At 40.0% G+C, this 25,876-nt stretch overlaps 1 protein-coding gene across 2 annotated transcripts in view; it reads left to right on the top strand.

Annotated features, from left to right (window-relative positions):
* The window catches only part of SNTG1 (syntrophin gamma 1), a 918,236-nt gene that overhangs the window by 754,533 nt on the left and 137,827 nt on the right, over positions 1-25,876 (top strand). For both annotated transcript variants that reach the window (XM_075584465.1, XM_075584466.1), the window contains one exon: positions 4,655-4,785. In XM_075584465.1, coding sequence (XP_075440580.1) covers positions 4,655-4,785 — 131 coding nt within the window. The remainder of the gene's footprint in view (positions 1-4,654; positions 4,786-25,876) is intronic.

Below are 25,876 nucleotides of genomic sequence, written 5' to 3'. Positions count from 1 at the left end.
GAGAGCAGCGTAGTCAGTGGACGAGCCAGGGTCAGGATTAGAGACATCATGGTTAACGTAGTCCAAGCAGGGAGTCGGCAACAGGAGATCAAGCAGGTCTTCCTGCTTCAGCGAAATTGCTGCAGGTCGGGAACGGGGTTTGCGCAAGTGGCATCGATGGCCCATGGCGCCGGTCTCAGGAAGGAGAAGGCTGACCAGAGAGGGCACACCGCCAGGCTGGTAAACCAATGCTTCAGTGCAGGAGTCCAGGACGAGCCTGTGCGGGGAGAGAGAGTTACAGACCTCAGGGCTCAGAGACAGGCGTCTGCTATGGGAAGGTCAGCAGGCCTCAGGAAACAGGGAGCTGAAGTTACGCTGGAGATCCACCGCTTTAGCACAGGAACCAGGACACAGCCTCTGCAATGAAGACAAGCTTCCGACAACACAAGGAAAATTATTGATATTATCGACCATGTGCATCTCTCCAACACGATGGCAATCTTATTGAGTCTGGATGCTGAAAAAGCATTCGACAGAATAAGATGGGACTTTTTAGATCAAACAATGATCAAATTCGGATTTATGGGCCAGTTTTTAGAGGGCGTTAGAGCTCTCTACAAAACTCCCACAGCATTCGTAAAACTCCCAGGAGGTGACTCAAGCCCTATAAAAATTAATAATGGTACTAGACAAGGATGCCCCTTATCTCCGCTCCTATTCGCCCTCACTATTGAACCCTTGGCAGTGACAATCAGAGACGAAAAAATAATAAAGGAATTGAAATTGGAGGGACAAATTACAAAATTTCACTATTCGCGGATGACATTATTTTGACACTAGCCAACCCCTTGACTTCCCTCTCGAATCTACAAGCCCAATTAGAACAATTTGTAAAAATTTCAGGATACAAAATTAATACAGATAAATCAGAGGCATTAAATATTACTATGACAGCACCTGAAATTAAACTACTACAAACAAACTTCTCCTACAAATGAAGTGCCTCAAAAATTAAATAACTGGGAATACAGATAACAAACTCATATAAATCACTGTACCTACACAATTACCCCCCTCTTTTTGCACAGATCAAAAAGATCTACTGAGCTGGAATGAATACCAGATATCTTGGCTAGGAAGAATAGCTACAGTTAAAATGAATATCCTTCCAAGACTTCTATATTACTTTCAGACTCTACAAATCAATATCCCACTTACTGAACTCAAAAATATCCAAAATAGAATATTCCAATTCATCTGGAAAAAACAAAAGACCAAGGGTGGCTAGATCAATTTTACTAGACCCCAAGGACTGCAGAGGTATGGGAGTCCCAAATATCATTAAATACTATCAGGCGGCCCAACTAAAACAAGTTATAATGTGGAACAATAACCCAGCATTGTGCGGTTGGTTAGGAATTGAGTCTACCTACGCGAACCCTCTCTCTCTGCCAGCCGCTCTCTGGTCTGGTAGAGGAGGAGAGATCTTCGCTGAAAACCTTAACCTGGGTGCAATAAGATGTACAGTACATGGCAGATATGGTCTAGAAGTAAGGGGAAATATGATTTGGCTTCCTCCCCATCCATACTCACCCCTATAATTAATAACCCTGAATTCCCACCTGGCTGCCTCCCGAAAGAACTCAAGCATTACAGGGACTTAAATATTATAGTCGCTGATGATTTTGTAGCAAAATAAAAAAAATTACCATACCAAGACCTCCAAAAAAACACAATATAACCAATCTTCCAATATTCGGATATCTTCAGATTAGACATTTCTTACAAACAATTTCGAAAAAATCGGGATTCCAACCCCAAACAAAATTTGAAAAACTATGCAGAAGAGGCTACTACTGTAGAGGTTTGATCTCAGAGATATATCTGGGAAAGGCGAGAAAGGCAGAAAGCTCCAACCACAACTATATGTTGAAATGGGCCGAAGAGTTGAATGTTGAAATTGATAGGGAGGACTGGGAGGATATCTGGGAAGCCGAATCTAAAACATCGATTTGTACAACCATTAAGGAAAACATATATAAAATTCTATTCCAATGGTACCTCGCCCCGAATAGGTTGAGCCAGATTTTACCTGGATCCCCAGATTTGTGCTGGAGGGGATGCGGACACAGAGGAGATATGGCTCACATCTGGTGGACCTGCCCAAAGATCCAGGGGTTCTGGATCATGATCCAAACCATGATTTGGGACCACCTGGGGGCGGAGGTGGAGATGGACCCGCTGACCTTGCTCTTTTCGAGACCTACGGATGGGTTCCAACCTCAAATAAAGAGAATGATCTCACAAACTGTATTACGTAGAATTAAAGAAATTAAACTAATGGAACTCCTTACAGCACAACTTAATCAAAGAGTAGACCAATTCTACAAGGTCTGGGAGATTTGGCCAGAAGACTAAGAAAACCATGAACTATAAGCCACAGAAATACCTGAATAGGGTTTCCTGTAACAATAGGAGGGACGGAAGGAGGGGGGGGGAGAGAAAAAACACTCTCCCCTCCTCTCTCCCTAATTTTACCTTGCCCAGACTTCCGTAACCCTTCACACCCTTTGTCCCCTCCCCTCTTTTCCCCACCCCCTCTTTTCCCCACCCCTCTCTTTTTCTCCCCATACATTCTCTCTTCTATTCTTACGCTAACTTAAAAGAGATATCCTAGGAAGCAGCTGCTTCCATATAAAGAAGCGGAAAGTGTACAACGACAAATATGAAAGTTGGACTATTTGTAAAACTATCTATTAATATGTATGTTTTCGTAATTGTCCCCAGTGTCCCAGGTCTCGTTGATGACCCAATGCCTACCAGTATGTTTCGTTTTTCTTCCCAAAAGCTTGACTCACTTTACTTTATGTTGTATATCTTTTGAAAAAAAACAATAAAACATTTGAAACAAAAAAAAAAAATTGTAGTAAAGTGAACACAAAACATGAACCAAATGATAAAATCAGTTAAACTAAATTAAGACAGGGAGAGATTGGTATACTAATCAGAATGCTAGTAGTTATAGTGGATAAATCAGCTGTTGACTTGATTAGTGATCACAGTTATACTATTGAATTAACTCTGATTATAGCTGATTCCCTGAATACACTATTGTGTCTGTGATGAGAAAAAGATCCTAAATATGCAGAGACCCCTAACAATGTAGGATATATCGGTTTGAATGTATGCACTTGTGTATATTCTATATATTTTATACAGTATACTGACAAACTGGAATAGACTATATGAGTCAATTGTTTAACTCTCTGGTATCCTTCTTAAAAGGCTGGGTCCTACAGTATGTCTAAGAGGAGTAATAAACCAGATAATTAGAGAACCGACATACACAATTATCACCAGAAAAACAAGTTCAGTAATTTGAACTTATTGATCTGTATTGGTGAACTAATATTAGCAATGATGTATAGTGTCTTTCTTAAATATACCTGGCCATCTTAGAAAAATAATTGCTAAATTTTCTACTTGGTATACAACGAGTGGAGTGTTCCAGTTAGCATTGAACTTTCTGGTATCCTGCTATATTGATGCTGGATCCTATATCTGAGAGAAATAATGTGCCAGATATTCTTAAAAGATACTCACACACTTGACACCAGAAATATAGGTTCAGTAAACAAGAACCTCTAGATCTGTCGTACTGCATGTAAGTTAGTAACTACAGTTTTTGTGGAGTATCTCAACAAATTATATGTCTTAGCTAGTCTGTAGCTCATTTAGACTCAATGGAACCTATACAAGTTTTAGCTGATATAGAGCTGCATATAAAATTGACTTGGATCAATGTCAGAGCGTTGTGCTTAACACAACCGAAGGCTCCGAAACACCTGTTAGGCTTCATCGGGGTTCCCCCGATGAAGCCTAACAGGTGAAATGTACGTAGGTCGGGGGTCCCTCGATGAAGCCTAACAGGTGAAATGTACGTAGGGTACGTCCAGTGTCACTCCCTGGTGCCCCAGGCTTGTTGGAGAGGTCGGTTGCCATGTCCAGTCAGAGCGTTTCGGAGCCTTCTCTGAATACATTATCTACTCTCAGTTAGCAACACCCCTAAACTACCATTTTTATTGGAGTTTTACATTATATCACACTAGTGTTATCACCTATACCCTCCTTGGTGTTGGTGTGGGGTACACACTCGCCCTCTAGGGGTTCCTTTATTCTATAATTTGCTTTGTCCATAGATGCTGTAATGGAACATCGGATTAAAACAGTGGGGTCCCTGCATTTGAATGCGATTCATGATGTGTGAATCATACCGGGCTGTGAGTCCCATTCAAATACAGGGACCCATGCTGTGTTAATCCGATGGGCCATTACAGCATCTATGTACTATGCTGCAGAGAGTTTGCGATATGCTTTTGGATTTTCCTTAGACGTTGGGCAAAAACTGATAGTTGCACCTGTATCTCTTAGGTGTGTTCTTTGAATGCTACTAAAATTAATCTCTCATTTTGATCCATTTGCCCAGCTGTAAGTAAAGGAGCTTTATCAATGATATGTGTAGACTGATATGCAACAATGCATATAAAGTCCAAAAATAGAATACCATTTGTGTACAAATAATAAGATGCAGTTATGACAATAGTAAGATGTCTTTTAACTATATAAAATAAAAAAATGCAAGATTCATTAACTGCTCACTGCATTTATATCATAGGACACATTATCATGTTCTTCATGGCCAGCGTCACCGGGAATGAGATGGGAAAAAAGATGGTGTGATCTACGATTAATCCCACTCCTTCATTCAAGATTATCACAGCATTTTCCAGGAACAGATTTATGCAGGTAAATAAAATTACATATTTAGCATTGACACTAATCATAGAACTGACGAACACTGATTTGCATTATTCAGATTTTCTGAAAGGACATTTTCTGTCTTTAGTGTACCATGAAATAATATTAAAATTTTGAGTATAATCAACCAGATGGAGCAAACAGCAACACAATCATATTAGGCAAGAAGATACATGTTGAATAATAAAGCTAATTAGACATTCACTGAATAGGTATGTATATTATTTTACTTATGTGAAATTATAATTCCTTTGTGTACATAAACCATGTTCATATTATCAATATATACAGGCCACATTTACTAACATATTTTCAGAAATGAATAAATATACTGCACAGTAAATATTCTTTTTTTTTTATTTAAGCAATTCTTTTATATGGTAGTGTGCAATGCCTTTTTAAGAATAATTTTTCTTAAATACTAAATGTCAGTTGCTCAGACTGCTAAATGATGTCAGATCAAAGTAAAACTTTTTTCTATATCCATTAGACATACATTTTATGCAGAAAATAAAAATAACTGTAATGAAAAGATATATTAGGTGGCTAGTACTGTGCTACTTCTACCCTCTTTAGATGGTGTATGATGGCTTAAAAAAAAGGCAATCTTAAATTACTAAACAACCTGGATAATAATATCTTAATTACTGAAAAGTTGTAGAGATGTACTGTAGTAATTGATGAGCCCCTATGTCTCTACCTTTCAAAGTGTCAAGGGGAAATCTACTGTACTGCAGGAGTGGATCCCAGTGGCCGGAACAGTGAGACAAAAGTGCAGGCGTAAATGTGGTCACAAGCAGGATCCAAGGCAGGCCGCGACGTTGCATTGTTGGGGTCACAAGCAGGCTCTAAGGAAGGCCGCAAAGTGGTGTCATCAGTGTCACAAGCAGAGGTAAAAGGCAGGAACAGGACTTAAGAACAGGACAGGGACAGGTACTTGGCTCATAAACAGGACAGGAATAGGGACAGGGACAGACACTGGAATCAGGAACAGAAACAGCCATACAGATGCCGCTGCCGTTATTCAAACACTTCACGCGTTTTATACCTTGGAATACCAACGTCATGGTGCGTGATTTCTTCCAACCGTACCGCCTTTAGACGCGAGTTCAGGCGAGTGCAGAAAATGGCATTTTAGTGTTCTGGTTTTAAAACACCTGAAAATGACACAGTAGCACAGTACTGTACACATTACAATTCATTCATTTCATTGCATTTAATTGCACACAATCAATGACATTCAAACAAAGCAACCGCGATAAACACGTGTGCCTGGGGCGATTGGCCGCATTAATGCTGCGTGGAGTACAGCAGCGCACACGAAAATGGCTCCGTGATTTGTTCGAATAACGGCCGCTGCATCTGTAGCAACAAAACAGGAACCATAGCAGGTGCAGTTGAAAACATTATAAACAGGCACTTGAGTACTATAACAGCAAGGGGAAGTTTATATAGGCAGTTAGAGAGGATCAAAATTCAGGGCACGAGAAACAATGGCGAGGATCCTATGTCAGTGCAGGAGCAACAGCAATTCTGGTGCACATGTAGGGGACAACAAAACAAAAACCCAAAGAGATAGGGTCATAAGGCATCCCTAGATTATGCACTCATTGCCTAGTAAGTACGAGATGGCTAACATTAGCCTCTGGCTTAATTAACTGCTAGATAGGTATATAGCAATCAGAGGTGATGGGCTAAAAACCAAAAATAATAAAGTTTTAATACATCATAATAATAGTACACTCAAATATTTAAAATCATCATATAGAATCCTCGTAGTGGAGTCCAAAGAACCCTAGGTAAGTATGTATAGTATTGATGTTCCTTAATAGGTATAGGGTCCTTTAAAGCTGCAGACATGCACAGGATAATAACACCATGAAAAAGACCTGTATAGTAGCAACAACAAAAATCACTCTATTAGCGCTGTTGTAATCAAACGTATGGTGGTGAATAGTTAATATAAGGGATAGCATGAATGAAGGGGTTAAATACATAAGCATCATATATTCACAGCTCTGTGTAACATAATTGCAAAACAAAGTGAATATGTCAATCAAATTATGGTGCTCTAAACCCTGATTCAAAAGTATCCACTCTAAGGGGTCTATGCACTAAGCAGCGGAAAATGGCATTCGCCAGGGTTTGAATTCGCCATGTTTTTGGCGTGTTACACTCGCTGTATGAAGGAAGGGCCTAATCCCTGGCGAATTAATGCGCCACCACTATTTGAAATAATGGCGAGTAACCTGTGGCGAGACAGGCTGCCTGGCGAGAAGCTGCCGAGGAGCCGTCCCCTGCCGAGATGTGTCTGCAGCAGAGAGAGATCCGCTGCTTTCTCGGCGCAAACATCGGCACATTAAAAATTATTTTAAATACAATTTTATTCATAGTGTACATGTGCAGGGGGTCTCCGGAGCTGAACCGCATTTGTTTCAGGTCCGGGTGACCCCCTGCTTCCCGAGACACAGGCCCCTTTATGAGGTGCCAGTATCCCTCTGCATTTAAATGTCCCGATCACGTGACCGTGGAATAAATACAAAGCAGAGGGATACCGGCACCCCCTAAAGGTGAAGGTATCTTGGGAAGCAGGGGTCCCCGGACCTAACACCAAAGCGGTTCAGCTCCGGAGACCCTCTGCACATCTACAGTATGAATAAGACACACATATCAATAAACACTCATTCCTTACCTTTGCAGCTATGTGCTATGGTAACGAAGCAGTATGAATGTATTTTTAATAATAGTGTACAGTGAGCTGAACCGCATTGCTTTGTGGACCAGGGACCCCCTGCTTCCCGAGTTACAGGCCCCGGTATGTGTCATCGGGTGGCAGTGTCGCCACCATCTTTATAGCGTCCCATACACGACGTGCCCACTATAAATATGGTGGCTACCGTACCATGTGAGGCCGGCCATCTTTCTTTTGATGACATCATCTTAAAGGCAATTGAAGCACAGCCATTCTGATTGGCTGTGCTTTCATTGCCTTTAAATGACGTCATCATTTTTTTTTTCTCAGCCAAACCACATGTTTTTTTTTTATCGGCCAAAACACATGGTTTTCACGGCCCAATCAGGGCCGTGGGAACCATATGACGAAACTGTGACGTCATAGGCCTATAGAAGCCAATGTCGTCTCATTTTGAAGGCAGATGCAAAGGAGGAATGACCTCCTGCAGAAGAAGAAGGCCAGGGCGTGGCCGAAGAAGACAAGAAGACCCCAGAAGAGACCGGAAGAAGATACAAGAAAGAAGAATGAAGATGGATTACAAATAGAAGACCCATGGATTGATTTGTTTTTTATTTTAATGTTTATTATTTTATGGTTTATTATTTTATGGGTTCCTCTGCGTGGATTGGTTCGAGAGTAAGCTGTTCAACGAGTCGGTGAGTGGGTCAAGTAATGGTAAGTGAACAAAAGAAATGTATTTTATTTAACTTGTTCATTTTTTTTTAGGTTTATTATATGTATTTTTTTTTTTTTTGGTATCTCATTTCTTGCCACTGTATGTATGTATGTACTGGTATGTATGTCTAGATCGATATATACATACAGGGTAAGAAATGATGTTGTTTTTAAAGCTTGTTTTGCTGTGTTTAAAATGTTTTTGGCTATGCTGCTATGCATAAATGTGTGTGTAATGTATTTTCAAATTAGATAGATGTAATTTTTGCTTTTGTATGGTGTACTTTAGGTCAGGGTGAGGCTTGCTTTTGTATGTTGTATTCTTTTTGGTACTTATATTTTGTCTGAGGATAACTTGTTCTGTTTAACGATTGAAATAGTTAATTCTTTAATTGTTATGGATGGAATTTAAATTGTTTAGTGATTTAATTAATGAATGCTAATTGATTTATGGTTACTGGATTGGTTTAAATAGTATACTTGTTTGGATGTATTGGTATTTTGTTTGGAATATGTTATTGTTAACATTCATTGGCAGAGTGTGCATGGTGCATAGATTGTATGCATCATGTATACAATGTAAATGCAATGTTTTGATTGTCATTTGAGGCTTTTGATTGGCATTTGAGGATTTTAATTGGAAGATGAGATTGAATTTTTTAAGGAAATTGATTTTATTGTACTGTGTCTGTATGGAGAAGAGGTATTTGTAATAGACATGTTTTTGATAACCCTTCTACATTTATTTCTTTATTGGTTCATCATGTGTGTATATATATATATATATATATATATATATATATATATATATATATATATATATATATATATATATATATATATATATATATAGTGAATCCCCGAAGAAGACAGTTTCCAGTCGAAACGCGTTGGAGTGGGAGTCTTGCTGAGGGGGGCCCCTACCTTTTTCCACCTGACATGGAGTTTTGACCTACCTTTCTGCCCGTGACATCTACACACTGAGCGGTGACGTATTTTTCACTCTGTTGGTGACGTATTTTTCACTCTGTTACCTTCACAACTTGTGAACCCACACTATGCAACCATTGTACAAATTATATGGTAATTTTTCATGTGGTCACAAGATCTCAGTGTAGGTTGATTGTTATACAGGTGTGCTTAGATAGAGCCTCCTGTGTCCTGTGCATGTCTTGCTTTGGATCTAAACTTAGACCCTTGCCTCTAGGTCCACATTGTCTAGGTAGTGTTGAGCCCCCCTCACCTTTTAACTTTATCCCCTGTTTTATTCACTTTAATAAAATTTATTTTGTTACACTTTCATCTATGTTCGTGTGCTATTTAAAAGGTTGCTTTCCCTCTGTTGTTTTTTATATATATATCTATATATATATATATATATATATATATATATATATATATATAGATATATCTATATATATATATATATATATATATATATATATATATATATATATATATATAGATATATCTATATATATATCTATATATCTATATAGATATATATATATATATAGATATATATATGTATATATAGTTGCATGATATATACTTGCTTTCCCTCTGTTGTTTTTATATATATCTATATATATATATATATATACATATATATATATATATATATATATATATATATATATATATATATATATATATATATATATAGATATAGATATAGATATAGATATATATAAAAACAACAGAGGGAAAGCAACTATATATCATGCAACTATATATACATATATATCTATATATATATATATATATATATATATATATATATATATATAGATATAGATATAGATATAGATATATATATGTATATATAGTTGCATGATGAAATGATGAAGCCACTGAACAAATGAATGGGTGAAGGGTGGGTATGGTGCCAGGGTGGCTTAACACCTTAATTACCTTTGCGGTAATTATCCGATAAGGTGATTAAGGGGTTAATTGATATCGAATGTAATTGCAATGTATTGGCTATGTATTGGCTATGTATTTTGTGGGCATCGGAGGACAAGGATGTTGCTGGCGACGGGGGCTACTTATTGATGAGGTCAGTAGTACCTTATTTATTTTAAAATGCTAGTTAATGTGTTTAATAATGGGCAAATAATCTATTATCCCTATCTGGATAATAGTTATTTTGCACATTATTGTACTGTAGGTGTTGGGGAGGGGGGGGGGGGATTTATGTATTGAATGTATAGGTCAGGTTTATTTATTTTACATTCAGGGTTTGTTCCTTTTGGTTCTGCGTGAGACCTCTGGAGACCACCTGCGGTATCCTCGGGTATCTCATGGGTATCAGGCTGCGTGGGTCCACGGGGGACACCTGCAGGGAAGAACCGGTTGCCCCACATCTGTGGGGGCACCACGGACCCGTAGTCTGCAAGGAAGAACCGGTGGCCTCACATCTCTGGGGGCACTGCGGACCCGTAGTGTGCGGGGAAGAACCGGTGGCCCCACATCTGTGGGGGCACCGCGGACACGTAGTGCCCACCCGTAGGTCCCCAGACCCCCGTGGGAACCACCCAAGGCCCCACAGGCACCGCGGAGACCACCTGGTGGGCCATGGCGCCTGGCAGGACCCACCAACAGGCCTCCAGAACCTGTATGAAATAAGTTGCTGATAACCTGTAGGTCTGTCAGGTGACCCGTCAGTCCCACCGGGGACTCGCGTGGGCCTGGGGTATGAACCCTGTATGTAAAAGGATAAATCATGTATTTATGGGGGGGCACAGGGGGTGGGTTATGTATTTAATAAATAGAATGATGTTTATTGTGGGGCTGTGTATTGTTTTTATTGTGGGTACTGGGGGTGGGGTGAGGGGGTATTGGCCCCAAGGGTATGTGGGTAGGCCTCCCGACTGGGTATTGGGTGAGGGTGGTTAGGCCTCACGGGGTGGGGGGTTAGTGGGGGAGGGTATGTACGCCTCCCGACTGGTGGGTGAGGGTGGGTTAACCCCTTAATTACTGTAGCGGTTAATAACCGCTATGGTGATTAAGGGGTTAGGGGACATTACATTGGCTGTTTTTATTCTTGTTTCTGTTTTGCAGCAGCGGAGGTGGCATGGGCAGGAGGAAGATGAGGATGGCCTTCATCGTGGCAGCCGGACATGGGTGAGTGCAACATGTATTTAATGTATTTATTGTTCTTTATGTATTTAAAATGGGCACATTCACTATTATCCATTTGTGGATAATAGTAATTGTGCCCATTACTGTATTGTATGTGTTAGGGTGGGGGGGGGGGTATTTCTTTATAAGTATGTATGTGTTTGACATTAATTGGGGGGGGGCACAGAATTGGTACTGCAGGCCTGCGGGTAACACCCGAGGGCCCCCGCCGGCCTCTAGTATCATTGATGTGCATATGTTTGTATGTTAGGGGGGTGTAGGGGTTGTTGGGGTAATATATATATATATATATATATTATATATATATATATATATATATATATATATATATATATATATATATATATATATAAATGTAAATACAACTGTATGCTCATCTGCATGTCTTAGGCAGGTCTGCAACCCCACCTTTCACCATTATCGCCCACCACACAGCAGCAAGGGATTCTGGGAAATGACATGCAAATGAGCACACAGTGCCACTTTTTGCTTCAAAAACCATTTTTAACATGGTTCCCTATAGGCTTAAGCTTGTTGCATGGTCACAGCTTTGAGCACAGCCAGGGTTAATGTGCATACCCAGAAAACCAACCAACAGACAGCTGTTTCGACCTTAATGGGTCTCATCAGTGTGGGGCTGGTAAACTGGGTATGCAGAGAAGCTAAAGGATGGGGTTTACCATACTGAGTTAAGTTATGGTGAGTAAAAAAAGTGACAAAAACCCTTGTTGCTTGTTTAGGGCTTGCAGGTAGGTAGCGGGAGGGCTTAACCCCTTCATGACCGTAGCGGTATTAACCGCTACGGTCGTGAAGGGGTTAAGTGCATCCGCAACCCCCCCGCAAGCCCTAAACAAGAAACAAGGGCCAAATACCCCATTCACCCACCCCTGCTACCCACAACAAACCTGGCACGGTGGCTTAACCCCTTCATTGCCTTAGCGGTGAGCCGCTAATGTAATGAAGTGGGCTTTAAATGCATTTTTCCTGACTCGGGTGCATGCCGGGGGGCTCCGGTGCTGATATTAATGGTATCAGCTCCGGAGACCCACGGCATCAATCCCAGGTAGGAAAAAGGCCTGATTTTTTTCTAAGTGCCGATCCGCCGCTCATCCGCAGCCTCTCACCATCAACTTGCCTACTTTTTGTGGCGTGCCGGATTGCCGTGAAAAATGCCATTCTAGAGTGGCGCAAAGCTACTCGCCACTACTAGAATTGAGCGTGGTTGAAAAAATGGCTAGTTGCGGCAAAAAGTGCCTTTTCGCCGCGCCGATGGCGGAAAAAAAAAACGCCAAACACCTTGGCGGTTTTTTTCATTTTCGCCAAGTTTTTGCCCCTTAATGAATAGGGGTATGCATTTTTGGCGTGAAACGGGCGAGAAGTGCCTTTCTGCCACTTACTGCATGACCCCCTAAATGCTATATTGTCTCCCTGATGTCTCAACTGAACTGGAACGCTTAGATGTGTATGGCAGTGAATAAAGCTATCAGTGTAGCGTGCTATATTAGCACAGTCATTGTTTAACTGTTACCACCAAAATCTCAAATCATGATTACAATGGTTCCAGACAGCAAAAAGCTAGGACACACAGCTGTTTAAACAGACATAACTATTCAGGACATAGATATCATGCCCATTGTGCCCATTTACAAGCCATGTTTCATGTGAGTCGTGTAGTAGCAGTCTCCTGCTCCCTCCGTGACGTCACAAAGGCGACGTCCTACTTCACCAACACATGTTTCGCGTGTATGACACGCTTCATCAAGGGGAGGAGTCTCACATGTAGGAGAACTGCAGACTTATAGCGAGAGCTACCAGGACATGTCTGGGATGAACTTGGCATTTTCCCCCCTCTCAAGAGCATTCTCTGGATGATCTTTCTTTAGGCTTGTCCAGATATCTTTAGTGGAAGGCCCTTTCCAATCATGGAGCTTGAACAAAAACTTCTGGTTCCCGGGATCTCTCGTTTGGACAATAGCTCACCCAGTGCACTAGATATTGGAGTTTTCCTCTGTGCAACCTGTAGTCCAACATTTTCTCCACAATGAACTATTCACCAGGACAGGATCAGAAAGGAAGGCTATGTCCAGGAAAAGGATTCTCCTAGAATGTTTTCAGTAAAGAAGCATGAAAGACAGGGTGTACTTAATGGACGCTGGGAGTTCCAATTCGAAGGACACAGGATTTACGAATGCTGAAATCCGCCAATGAATTTTTTACCCAAATTATTGGTGGCACCTTCAATCATAGGTTTCTAGTCAAAGGCCAGACCTTATCCCAACGGCAAAATTTAAGGATGGTCTGCGATGATGGTATGCTGCTTTCTTGTTTCAAGTCTGGGCTTCATGAAGTGTCTTTTGAAGGGTCTCCTAGACTTTTCGTAGTACGACAAGTTCATCTATGACCGCCGGAATGGGATCAGAAGTCAGAAAGCGAGGAATAAAAGTTGAGTGAAACCCAAAATTTGAGGGAAAGGTGAGTATCTGGGTCTTCCAGTCAATTAGTGGGTTATTGATCATGAGCAATGGAATCCCCAGAATCACCAAAAAATGGGATGGAAGACATAAGATTAAATTATATCTTCTCCTGGTAATTGGGTTTTATGACTAAGGTCAAACTGCAGCTTTGTTGGGTGACAGGTCCCGAGTTCAAGGGAGAATCATCAACAAATTCCACCCAGTTTGGCACCTATTTTGGTAGAGGTGCCAAATGATTCTTAATGAATTTAATGTCCATGAAATGTTCTCCCACTCCAGAGTCAATCATTGCTATGATTGAAAAATGGTGAATGCCCCTCCCCCCCAAGAATAGCAGGGATAAGAAGGTGTGGATGTCTAGGGGAACTGTCATATTTTCCTTGAGAGATAGAGAACATCTTAGAAATGGCATGCAGCTGGTTTCTCCTGGGACACTGGGAAGAGGATTGCATGGATATATTCCGGCAATTGGCGAGTTAGTGCCCCGAATTGCCGCAATATATGCTAAGATCCTCTGAATGGTGTCTATTCTTTTCTTCAGGAAGAGATAGGCTCTCGCACGGTGCCCATTTGTATTGTCCCGACTTCAGGGACTGGACCCACAGTTGCTCTGGAGATGTTAGTATTTCTAACCCTGGGGTTGTTGGGCATGAACCCATGTCTCTCCAATCTCCTTTCAGTGATCCTTTGATCTATTTGAATCCATAAACTGATAAAATCCTCTAATCCCCTGAGTACAACCCATGCAAATTCGTCTTTAAGTCGCTCATTGAGACCGCTGCGAAAATTGAATTTCTGTACGGGCTCTGGAATGTATCCCAGTGGAGGAATAGTGAGACAAAAGCTAGGGCGTAAATAAACTGGGTCCAAGGCAGTCAATGAAGTGGCATCATTGGGGTCATAAGCATGGTTCAAGGGAGGCAGCGAAGTGGTGTCTTTGGTGTCATAAGCAGGGTCCAAGGCAGGCAGTAGAGTGGCGTCGACGAGGCACAAGCAGGGTTCAAGACAGACAGTGAAGTGGCGTCTTCTGGGTCTCAGGGACAGGGACTGAACTCAGGAATAGCAACAGTAATACAAACAAAACAGGAATCATAGCAGGTACAGTTGTAACCAGTATAAACAGACACCTGAGTAGCAGCAAGGGGAAAATTAAATAGACAGGCAGATATGATAAAAATACACGGCAGGTGTAACCACAGAGAGGATCTCAATTCAGGGCAGGAGCAACAGCACTTCCGGTGGACATGTAGGGAAAATGCAGACTATGGGCGTGATTATACAGAAAAACGCGTGCAGCGCCGCAATACTGAAAAACAACAATTAAAAAAACAATAGCAGCGCTTATATACCTGTTGCGGCATGTGCACCACGTGGAACTGCAGGGCGGATGTCTCCTGGCGCCATCCACAGATTTGTTCTTGGCTGGAAAAGCCGCGTCACGTGAACAGTTCCAGCCAATGAGGGCGAACTGCTCACAGCAACGCCTCCCTGTCTCCGCTTTGCAGTTTCCCTGGTATAATCAAGATGCCACTCGACGCCAGTGTGAAGGTGACATCACCAGACCGGGCTGCCGCTCAGCGGCATCTGATATAATCGAGCCCTAAGAGCGAGAGTTACCAGGACATGTCAGGGATGAAACTGACACAAAGTTTTATAAAGGGTTCTTTGTATTTGAGGTAACCACTAGATCAACAGATGCAGCTGTATTAGACCACTTGCCTTGGAAAATCTGTGGCTATCTCACAATAACGCTGCAAAATTTCTGTGAGATTTCTGCGAGATTTCTGCAGCCAGACAAATGGCCCATCGGATTAACACAGCGGGTGTCCCTGCATTTGAATGGGATTTGCAGACCGGTAACATTCACACAGCATTAGTCCCATTCAAATAAAGGAACCCCCGGTGGGTTAATCTGATGGTCCATTTCAGCGTGCTCTGGACCATCTCACGAGTTACTGCATGATAACCACAGATATTCCCAGTCAAGTGGTCTAATGCCGATGGCTGCATCTGTATGAAGCAGGTAGCAGGGCGTAGACCAAACAAAAAGTAACAGACATTATTTTCCTGAGATTAATTTATATCCACAAAGCTAATTGTATGCATAAACAATGGTCATTAAATTTCTCATTAGCAAAGGCATATCACCCCGCTATTGTAGAGTCATATTTGATTCTAGAAAATGATCTTGAATATACCTTTTTGGGGAGCGTGGATCCTATTTAGTTGGGTACCCATAAAACTATATGTTTTATTTATATAATTCATTTAAAGAAAAAATACATTTAGAGTTACATCTTAGGTACAAAATAATTACAATATATATACAATATGTACAATATATACAATATATATATATAACATGTGAGAAACCTGTTAATACACCTAAAATTCCTTGGAAAAAAGCATATTGTTCATGTATACCTAGTGTGTTAACAGGTATCCCTCTTGTTATAGTCACTGTCTCTGTGTGCTGGATTGTAGTCAAATATGTCTTCTTTCCAGCATGCAAGCAGTTAATCTCCCCTGGAGATGCTTGTTGCAGGTGCAGCAATGGAGTTAATCAACCTAGTCTCCTGAGTGAACAGAAGTGGTTTAAAAGACTGAAAGCTGCCTTCTGAGAGCCTGCTTTCCCCAGAGAAGGGGGAGAGGGAGATAGTTCTCCCCAGCAAGGAAGAGGCTCGCACAGTCCCCCTAGGCTCACTGGACAGTGATCACAGAGTCTGCTTCGACTGCCTGGGTTGTAACTCCAGGAGGAATGAAGGACGAGAGACTGCGCTGAAGCAGGGATGTCCAGGACATTGGAACTACAGTGAAGAGGCATTCCCAGAACTCTTGTGGGGCCGAGCCCCCTAACAAATAAGAACTAAATATATTAATGTGCCTAAAGACTGTTTATATTAGTGGCATATAGTAGTACACGTTTTACGGCTACCAGTTATTGAGGGCTACAGCTCCTGGGCAGTTTGACTCCTGAATAGGAGTAGGTATTTATTTTATGATTTGTTTTGCACTAAAGGGACAATGGACCAGTTATTGTGTTTATTTAACCCCTGTAAATAAACCCTGTGTAAAGAAGTAGAGTTTCCTGCCTTAATATGGGACACAAGGTCTTGCAATGTGACAGAGGTATCACACTCTTTACACTCTTCAATAGAAAAAGAACATTGTCTGCGTTAACCTTAATGAGTGTTAGAATAAATGTGTTTTTTGCACCTCGTTATCCCTAATGGGTGTTCCACTGGCCTTCCAAACACACCTTTATACAACATGTGGAGAGACACCCATAAGTAAAAAGGAGCATATCTGAGATACCTGGGATATATGCTAATTTAAATCCATATTTGCATATATCCAAGGTACCTCAGATGTGATCTGTACACAGGTGTCTATTCATATGTTTATAAGCAACTTGGCATATACTGTAGCAAACAAGAGCCTTCTCCTTTTCGGTTATTTTTTTATCATTTATAAGAGTTGCAATTCTATTTTAAAAATTAGTATTAATTAAATTGCCTTTAATGGTAGAATCCATTATGAATCCCAGTTTCAGCTCTTTTTGATCTCATGCAAATTATATCCTTTTATAAAGATGTTAGGATTTTGAATGGAATACACTACTGTATATTGAATTAAATTGAAATGCTTGGGGCATTTATACAGTACGGTACATGCAAAAAACGTACTTAGATAATATATAAGAAAAAGAAGAAAATAGACTGCTGGAAAGCGGGACATAAAATATGGAGATGAAGGAAAGTGGAACACTTATGTAGTATAATTCTCATCAGTGTAATATGTCACGTTATGGTATAATTCCAACCTACATACATGCATGGTCAATGGAACACATATGTGGGTCTTTAAAATGTAGGCCCATGCATGGTCTATGTAATGCATATGGGGGTCATTTGGAAATGACAGTTCTACTCTACAGTACTGTATGTAAACTCGTGTAACTTATATTTACCTTGATTCTACACGGGCTACAAATTGGGTGGCAGCAACCCATTATTGATGCAAAGGGTGATATGTTGATGTTCGCGTCCATCATGTAGTTGGAATCCAGATTGATCTCTTTTTTTGGAGTTGGTTGGTCCGTACTGGTAATGGTATTGGGATGGGTACTCGGGCAGAGGCAGGTACTCCTCCAGACCTTTTGGTTTGGTGTTTTTGAGTAGAATGTGTAATAGTCAATTATACTGTATACTGATAGATCTGAGATAGAAATGCACTCTTATCTGTCCCGACTTGAATTTCACAATGTATCATATAGGCATAACTGCAAGCCGGTATTGTGTGGCATGGACAAAGTGGTTAATGCATAGTGGGTTTTAATAAAGTGTGAAACTGCAACAGTAGAGGCGTACAAGGTCATTAGACAAGGAGACATGTACATTTTTATCAGACACGTCCTAGATTATTACTGAACTGAGTATTCAGAGTATAATAAGCGAAGATACAGTATGCAGTGCACTACCTGCCAGCCGTGCACTGAACTTCAACAACAAAAATAAGAATAACGTCTTACTGCAGATGAGGTCTGTGCGACTTGGCGAGGGTACGAATGAGGTGCTGACAACAAAGTGCTCATGCTGCACCTTAGCGCAGAAGCTGAACATAAATTATGCTATATCTGTACTTCAAACGCTATATGAGAAGGTTTTGGTTTAAAAAGAGGGAGGAAAAGTATTTTTTAAATCAAAAAGTTGCAATGTTTATGGTTCTATGTGTAATGGTAATTTCTCCCTTGTAAATATCATAAAAAATCAGCTTAGTTTATTTCACACACTAATGGAGTGTCATATCCAATAATGGGTCATATAGACTGTTTGTCTACACATATTGTGTATTTGTTAACTTGTCAATGCGGCTTTCAGTATGTTGGGCGGACAACGCGTACATTAAATACGCGTTTTCTAGAACACTGTTGCAAAATACTGCATGGGTACCAGACACATACAGTAGTCTATCAAGACACTACTCCCAAAAACACAACAGAGATCCTGGTTCTTTATCCTTAATAGGCATTGAGGCTATTCCATCTTCCCTACTAAGTAGGGATGGATTTAAAAAAAACTGAGCCTTCGGGAAACCTATTGGATTTATGTTTTGGGAACATTGAGTCCAAAGTGTCTGAACTAGTGCATTGACATTAGTACAGTTGTTTGTAATTGAGCTCTTCCATCTTCTGCTAGATATTGGTGACAGAAGTCTGGGTTCAATGTATTTGTTACATTCCCTCTGGAACAGTTTCACAGTTATGGATCTGGGAGAGCACATTTGTAGTATAATAATAGTCCATTAACACATACACAAAATAGTAGTAATATTATCACTTTATTGGTTCAACGCAATATAAAAACACACTACGCACAGAATCATCATAATGTAGATTCTACATTTTAAAAAGTTATTGTTATAATAGTTATTGCGCTTCCACAGTATGTTCACTATACTGTATAGTTTAAAATACACACATTAATACATGGTTAGTTTATATATCTAATCTTTCATATAATTTTCTATCACTAGGAATGTATCCATTCATGGGCACTGAAATTGGTTACTATCATGGTAGTTTATTGGCATGATAACCAATAGGTCTCTTCATTTGGATTCAGTATCTATTTGTAGATACTTTTTCATTACAAACAATTATTGTTTAAGTCTCTGATTCAATCTATCTGTTTGAATTTGTCACAGTTTCAATAGAAATCAACAATGGTGTGTGTGGTAATTATATAGGAAACTCCCATAGATTAATCAATCAGCATTGGTATAGCCTACATGGGTAGTTTCAATAACCATGCGCGCTAATTGTTAGTATCCATGTTGTCCTCTAATATAAATCCATGATCTGTTAATGGTATAATTTTAAACTCATTGTATAAATATACATGTTATGATTAAAAATTAATGTTGTTCAATGTACTATCATAATACCAATACCCCTCAATAAGTTTAACTATGTCCCATTAATTAGCGGTCTAACAACTAAAGCAATAACAACTACTATCCTTTAATTAATTAAGAATTGAATTAAGGGACTATACATACTGATTCCAGTGATTGGTAGAACTAGAGTGCTGAAGAAACACATAGGGAGTTTCTGTCTGCTTTACCAGAGCACTACATTGCATATCACAACCCCCGGAGGGGAAGGCCTGACTGCAACCCAGACGAGGAACCAGGAACACAACGCAGAACCCCAGGCATCCGTTGCGGATTGCCAGAGGACTATACTAGGGGATGACATGACCTGCCGAGATCCTTGGGAAATATCTGCAGTCAGGAGTTGCGAAGGACCTTGCCGGAGCATTAATGGAGCATGAGCTGGTCTCATAAAATGCACTAATTCTACGGATGATTGTGAGTTTATTTTATCCTGTCCAGAAAATTAAATTGTTCAACTGATTTTACACATGAAGTGGGCACTTTCTCTTGTTTTTTTTCATTAGGGTTTCATTCAAGGAGGCGGTTGAGTACACGAAGAGAGCTGCCAGGATCCAGAGGACGCCAGTATTGGTTCCTTTTTCAGGACTATTTGCACTTGCAACTAATGCTAAGTTTCTGAACTTTTACATTTATTGTGGTTTGCTTAGCAATCTATTTTGGTGTTTATTTTTATCTACTTTGTGTCATTGCATATTTATATTGTATGTATACTGGTCTATGATTTTTTCACATTCACTCATGTGTTGAAGCCACATATTATTCACTGGGCTATACCAATTGATTGCAAAACATTGCTAGACTATATATTAATATTGTTCAATATAAGTGTGGTTAGATCAGTCAACAGAACCAACTAATTGGTTAAGTATAGGCGCTGTCCTATATCCTTTATTTTAATTTGGGTTATCTATGTGTGTTAACATTGTAAAAATAATCCTGATGCAGAAAGAGAGAGGTACAGTAATGGTGAGGAATGAGCAAAGTAGTTCACCAAACCAAGTTAATAGGAATGTACGTTAAGAGGGACATTGTAATCAGACAAATGTTTAATGTACAGTATATGTATGTTTTTAGTTGATGTTGTTAGGTTTTATAAAATTGTGAATATATGTGCAGTTATCAGGGTCAAACTTTGTGAACTGGTGGAAAGGGAAAAATTACGAGAAAATAAAACGAATGGAAACTAAAAAAAAAAGGATGCAGACATTGTTAACAATGACATTTTTTAAATTAAAATAGTATCATAGAATATACAGTAGGATGGATTAACGCGCCAAGCAAAAGTAAAAAAAAAGTATTAAGATATTTGGGGGGGAAAAAGGCAGCAATAGCATTGCTTTGAGAAACTCATTTAATAGATAAATCACATAAATTTAAATGTAAATGGGTGGGGGAGTGTAGGTTTGCCTCTTTACAGCAAATCTAGAAGTGTGACTATAATGCTCAAGAAAGGGTTAAGGATAGAATAAATTGTTTAATATTTGGTCTATAATAAATACATTTTTACTTACCCTTGCTGGAATGAAGGCTCATCCTCCTCATCTTCTTCGCACCAATGACCTCAATTTGGCCGGAAGAAATGCATCTTCAATGCATCTATTATAGACCCTTTTTGATCTTTTCATATAAATATTGAGTGGCCATGATGTATATGTATGTATATATATATAACACATCTATTATAGCCCCTTTTTGATCTTTTCATATAAATATTGAGTGGCCATGATGTATATGTATGTGTGTGTATATATAGACAAAAGGTGGCACTGAGTGCTCATTTGCATGTCATTTCCCAGAATCCCTTGCTGCAGTGGAAGCGCTGTATGCTGGGTGACAATGGGGAAAGACAGGGTTGCAGACCTGTCTAAGACATGCAAATGAACATACAGTAATATTTACAGTTGCTATATATATATATATATATATATATACACACACACACACACACACACACACACACACACACACACACACACACACACACACACACACACACACACACACACACACACATACATACATATACATCATGGCCACTCAATATTTATATGAAAAGATCAAAAAGGGGCTATAATAGATGTGTTTATTTTAAAAAGTTCCAGAAATTGAAGCAAAGGCACTCTCAACTGGACAAAAATGATAATATCGCAATGCAGCCACAGCAAGGTTCTATAAATACAAAATACCGATGTAGCCGATATGATAATATATACACTGTGTAAATATTGTATATATACTGTGCAAAGAGCTGATGCAAACGGCAGAGCTACATTAAGGGAGCCGTTTGTCACAATATATACATATATATAGCAAACGGCTCCCTTTATGTAGCGCTGCCATTTGCCCAGCCTCTTCGCGACACAGTCTTCTAGGGTTTAATTTGTAGAAAAGGGGGACAAGCATGTATATACACACAAGGGTCACTCATCCCTAAACCTTCAACGGTTTATTTCACCATTAGTGACACTAAACATTTTAAACACCGTCACTTTAAGAACAAAAGAAATCATAAAAGGAACCATCTACTCCTGTCAGGAGTCTAACTCACATGCATATCCCTATCTGCAATATTGGCTGACTAAGCCAGTTACCAACTTTAAATAACACACAGAGATAACATTGAGTCATTAACTGTGAGATGGGGACAGCGTACCATTAGATCCTCAGATGCTGCAACACATGGGGGGCAATCTAACCCCAAAGTGGATACTAGGGATTTTTTTAGGCTGGAAATAGCCTGACTACCCAGGTGGTTAGCTAGGGACATGTTGTGTAATTAGCCTAATGTGGAGTAGGTTTTTATTTTATGGTTTGTTTGTTTCACCTTAAAGGGACATTACTGTATTGTGTAGAAAAAACCCACCAAAGGGGCTGTTAAAGCCTTAAAGATGTTGTGTGGATAATTACTGACCCTAACATGAGGTCATCCGGCCAACGATGGTGTTAGAAGTTGGAAGGTACGCCTCTGAGGGTCGGTAGAAGAAAATGTGTTAAGGCCACAAACACAGGCAGAAAACAAACCAGGATTGCTGTGCTGTGTAAAGCAAACGGAACTAGTGAGTGCTGGGTGCAAAGTCTGCCCCATCAGGTGTGAAAAGATAGAAAGAAGAAAAAATGGCTGACATGAAATGTTTTTTTTAATGCATTTAACAATGTAAAACAGTGTCCCTTCAGGCCATATGATTATGTTGATGATGATGAGGCTATCCCTCTCTTGGAAGAAGCTATCGCGAAACATACGTCAGAGGACGTGATGACGTCACACATCACACTTTCCAGCATGGATGCCTGCAGCTTCTAGCAGACCTCATCGTGTCACGGCTTGAGCTCCCTTCAGCTGCACACTCCACGAGGCACTTACCCAGGCTGATTGAAAGGATCGTGTATCCAGGGCCAGCACAGATAAGTTACTCAGGGTCCTCTTTCCCTCTGTTCTGTCCTCTACTCCCCCCCTCTCCCCCCCGTGTGTTGTAGGGGTATGTGATTGAGGGTCAGACCTAGTGGATTACACGATCCTGCTGCATTACTCTCCCCCCACAGGGTTAGTATATATTGGTGTGTAGGGCATTCCTTTTCCTTCTTTTCTGCCCCTGTGTGTAGTTACTAACTAGCAGGGACAGTTGTTGTGGGGTTCACACCACTATTGCTCTATTGTCCATTTATTATATTGGACCATTTATGTCAGCAGTGTCAATATTTGTGTGTGTTATCATTGACCATTCCTTGCTACTGTTTTGTCATTTATCTTTATAACATATTATTGATGCATGGTTTACAGTGAGCTAGTGTTCACACACACTTTAGTGCCACCTGCGGGTGTATATATTCTATATAGCGCTCCAGTGATGTCATACATCACAGTTAGCCCCTACTGCCTTATACCATAGGCATAGGTTTAGCGCTTTCTGTTATTCATAGTGCTTATGTTTATTGCTCCATTTTTTGGATCACATTCTGGCAATTTGCCAAATAGCACTAATTGTATTCAGTTCACCTTATTCACCATATTTTCTGGTACCAATTATTTTAATTATTATCAATAAAGCATATTTAAACACTACTCTCAGGTTTGGTTCAGATTTTTCCTGTGTTGTTGCTTATTTACTAGGGTGACCTCCCTCTTCAGATTTTTAGTGCATCTATAGGGCCTTATCTGTATGTATTGTGTCTTTACGTCATACAGTGTTCTCTGTGTTCTGATTAGTCTCCCTGCCCTATTGCACCAGTCTGAACTAGTGTTCCTAGTGGTCACACTAGGTTGAGCGGGTGCAATTTTCTTTTGTTCTCGTATGTAAGAGCCATACCAGCTAATGAAAGCTGCACTAGCAACATATGTCCAGAGTGCAAGAACACAAAACGCTGGAGTCAATGACAAGGAATTTGGAATCATCCTGTCTAGAATGAGACCAGGTGATGAGCTGAAGGATTTAGTATGCTGGGCCTGTTATGAACCCGGGTAACACGGAAGAGTTGTGTCTCCACATTTTCAAATGTAAAGAACAGAGGAAGTTACAGAAACATTTGAGTCTGCGATGTTAGGAGAATATGTGTCAGAAAGGAGCTGAGATGTGCGGCAGACCAGCGTGATTGGCAGAATCATCGCGGGAATGGCGGCAAAGAAAAATATGCGAATGAAAGAAAGATTAATCCTTGAACCAGGTAAAAGGGAGGTAAGTAGGAATTTAGACCAGGTTAATGCAGTTGATGTGTTCTTTTTAGATTTTGCAAAAGCTTTTGATACAATTCTACACAAGAGGTTAATGTAAAATATAATGCAAATATTTGCACCTAGATTGAAAACGGGTTGAAGGATGCTACAGAAAGCTACTGTATAATAAATGGACTTTTTCACTTTAGGCTAAAGTTGTGAGTGGAGTACCTCAGGGATCGGGACTGGAACCCTGTTTTTTAAGTTGTTTATTAATGAGCTTGAGGTTGGCATAGAGAGCAAAATATCCATCTTTGCTTACAGTATTACACTAAATTGTGTAAGGTATTGCAGTACAATCAGAGCAGGATGTAATTTATCTCCAGAATGACTTAAATAGACTGGAAAGTTGGGCAGGTAAGTGGCAGATGAGGTTAAATACAGATACATGTAAGGTTATGCATTTGGGAAACAAGAATAAACAGGCAACTTACAAATTAAATGGGGATAAATTAGGAGAGTCCTTGATGGAGAAGGATTTAGGAGTGCTTGTAGACAGCATACATAGCAATAGTGCCCAAAGTCATGCAGTATCTGCAAAGGCAAACAAGATCTTATTTTGTATTAAACGGCAATGGATGGAAGGGAAATAAACATAATTATACCCCTTTTTAAAGCATTAGTAAGACAACACCTTGAATATGGACTACACTTTTGTCCACCACTCCTTAGAAAAGACCTTATGGAACGAGAGATAGTGCAAGGGGATGGGTAATCTGATTTATGAAGAGGGGCTTGCTAAATTAAAATTGTTTACATTAGAAAAGAAGGCGTCTAAGAGGGGATATGATAACTATTTACAAATATATTTGGAGACAATACAAGGAGGTTTCAAAAGAACTATTCACCCCAGGGGCAGTACACACAACAGAGGATCATCCCTTATGGTTGGAGGAAAGGAGATTTCACTAGCAACAAAGAAAGGGTTCTTTATAGTAAGGGCAGTTAAAATGTTAGATTCATTACCCATGGAGGCTGTGATGGCAGATACAATAGATATCTGCAAAAAAAGGTTGAACACATTTTTAGAAAAGAAAGGTATACAGGGGTATACCAAATAAGTAAACATGGGAAGGATGTTGATCCAGGGAGTAATCTGATTACCAATATTTGGAGTCAAGAAGGAATTTATTTTAAACTTGGGTAATGCACTATTGTAGTGTCTCTCCATATTTTGTCTCCCTTCTCTTGAGGTAACAATTCAAGGAACAGGACAATCTCTACAGTCCATTTGAACTTCACAGGCCACTCCTTTACTCAGCGCCACATGAGGTTTACCACTCTCATTAATGGTACAGTACATGATAAATACTCTGCATACTTTAATTGAGCTTCATTTTATTTCTTTTCAAAAGCAGCAATGCCCAGAACAGTTATTTCAAAGGA

This window comes from Ascaphus truei, chromosome 2, assembly GCF_040206685.1.
Source record: "Ascaphus truei isolate aAscTru1 chromosome 2, aAscTru1.hap1, whole genome shotgun sequence".
NCBI lineage: Eukaryota > Metazoa > Chordata > Amphibia > Anura > Ascaphidae > Ascaphus > Ascaphus truei.
This window is presented reverse-complemented; position numbering and strand designations above follow the sequence as displayed.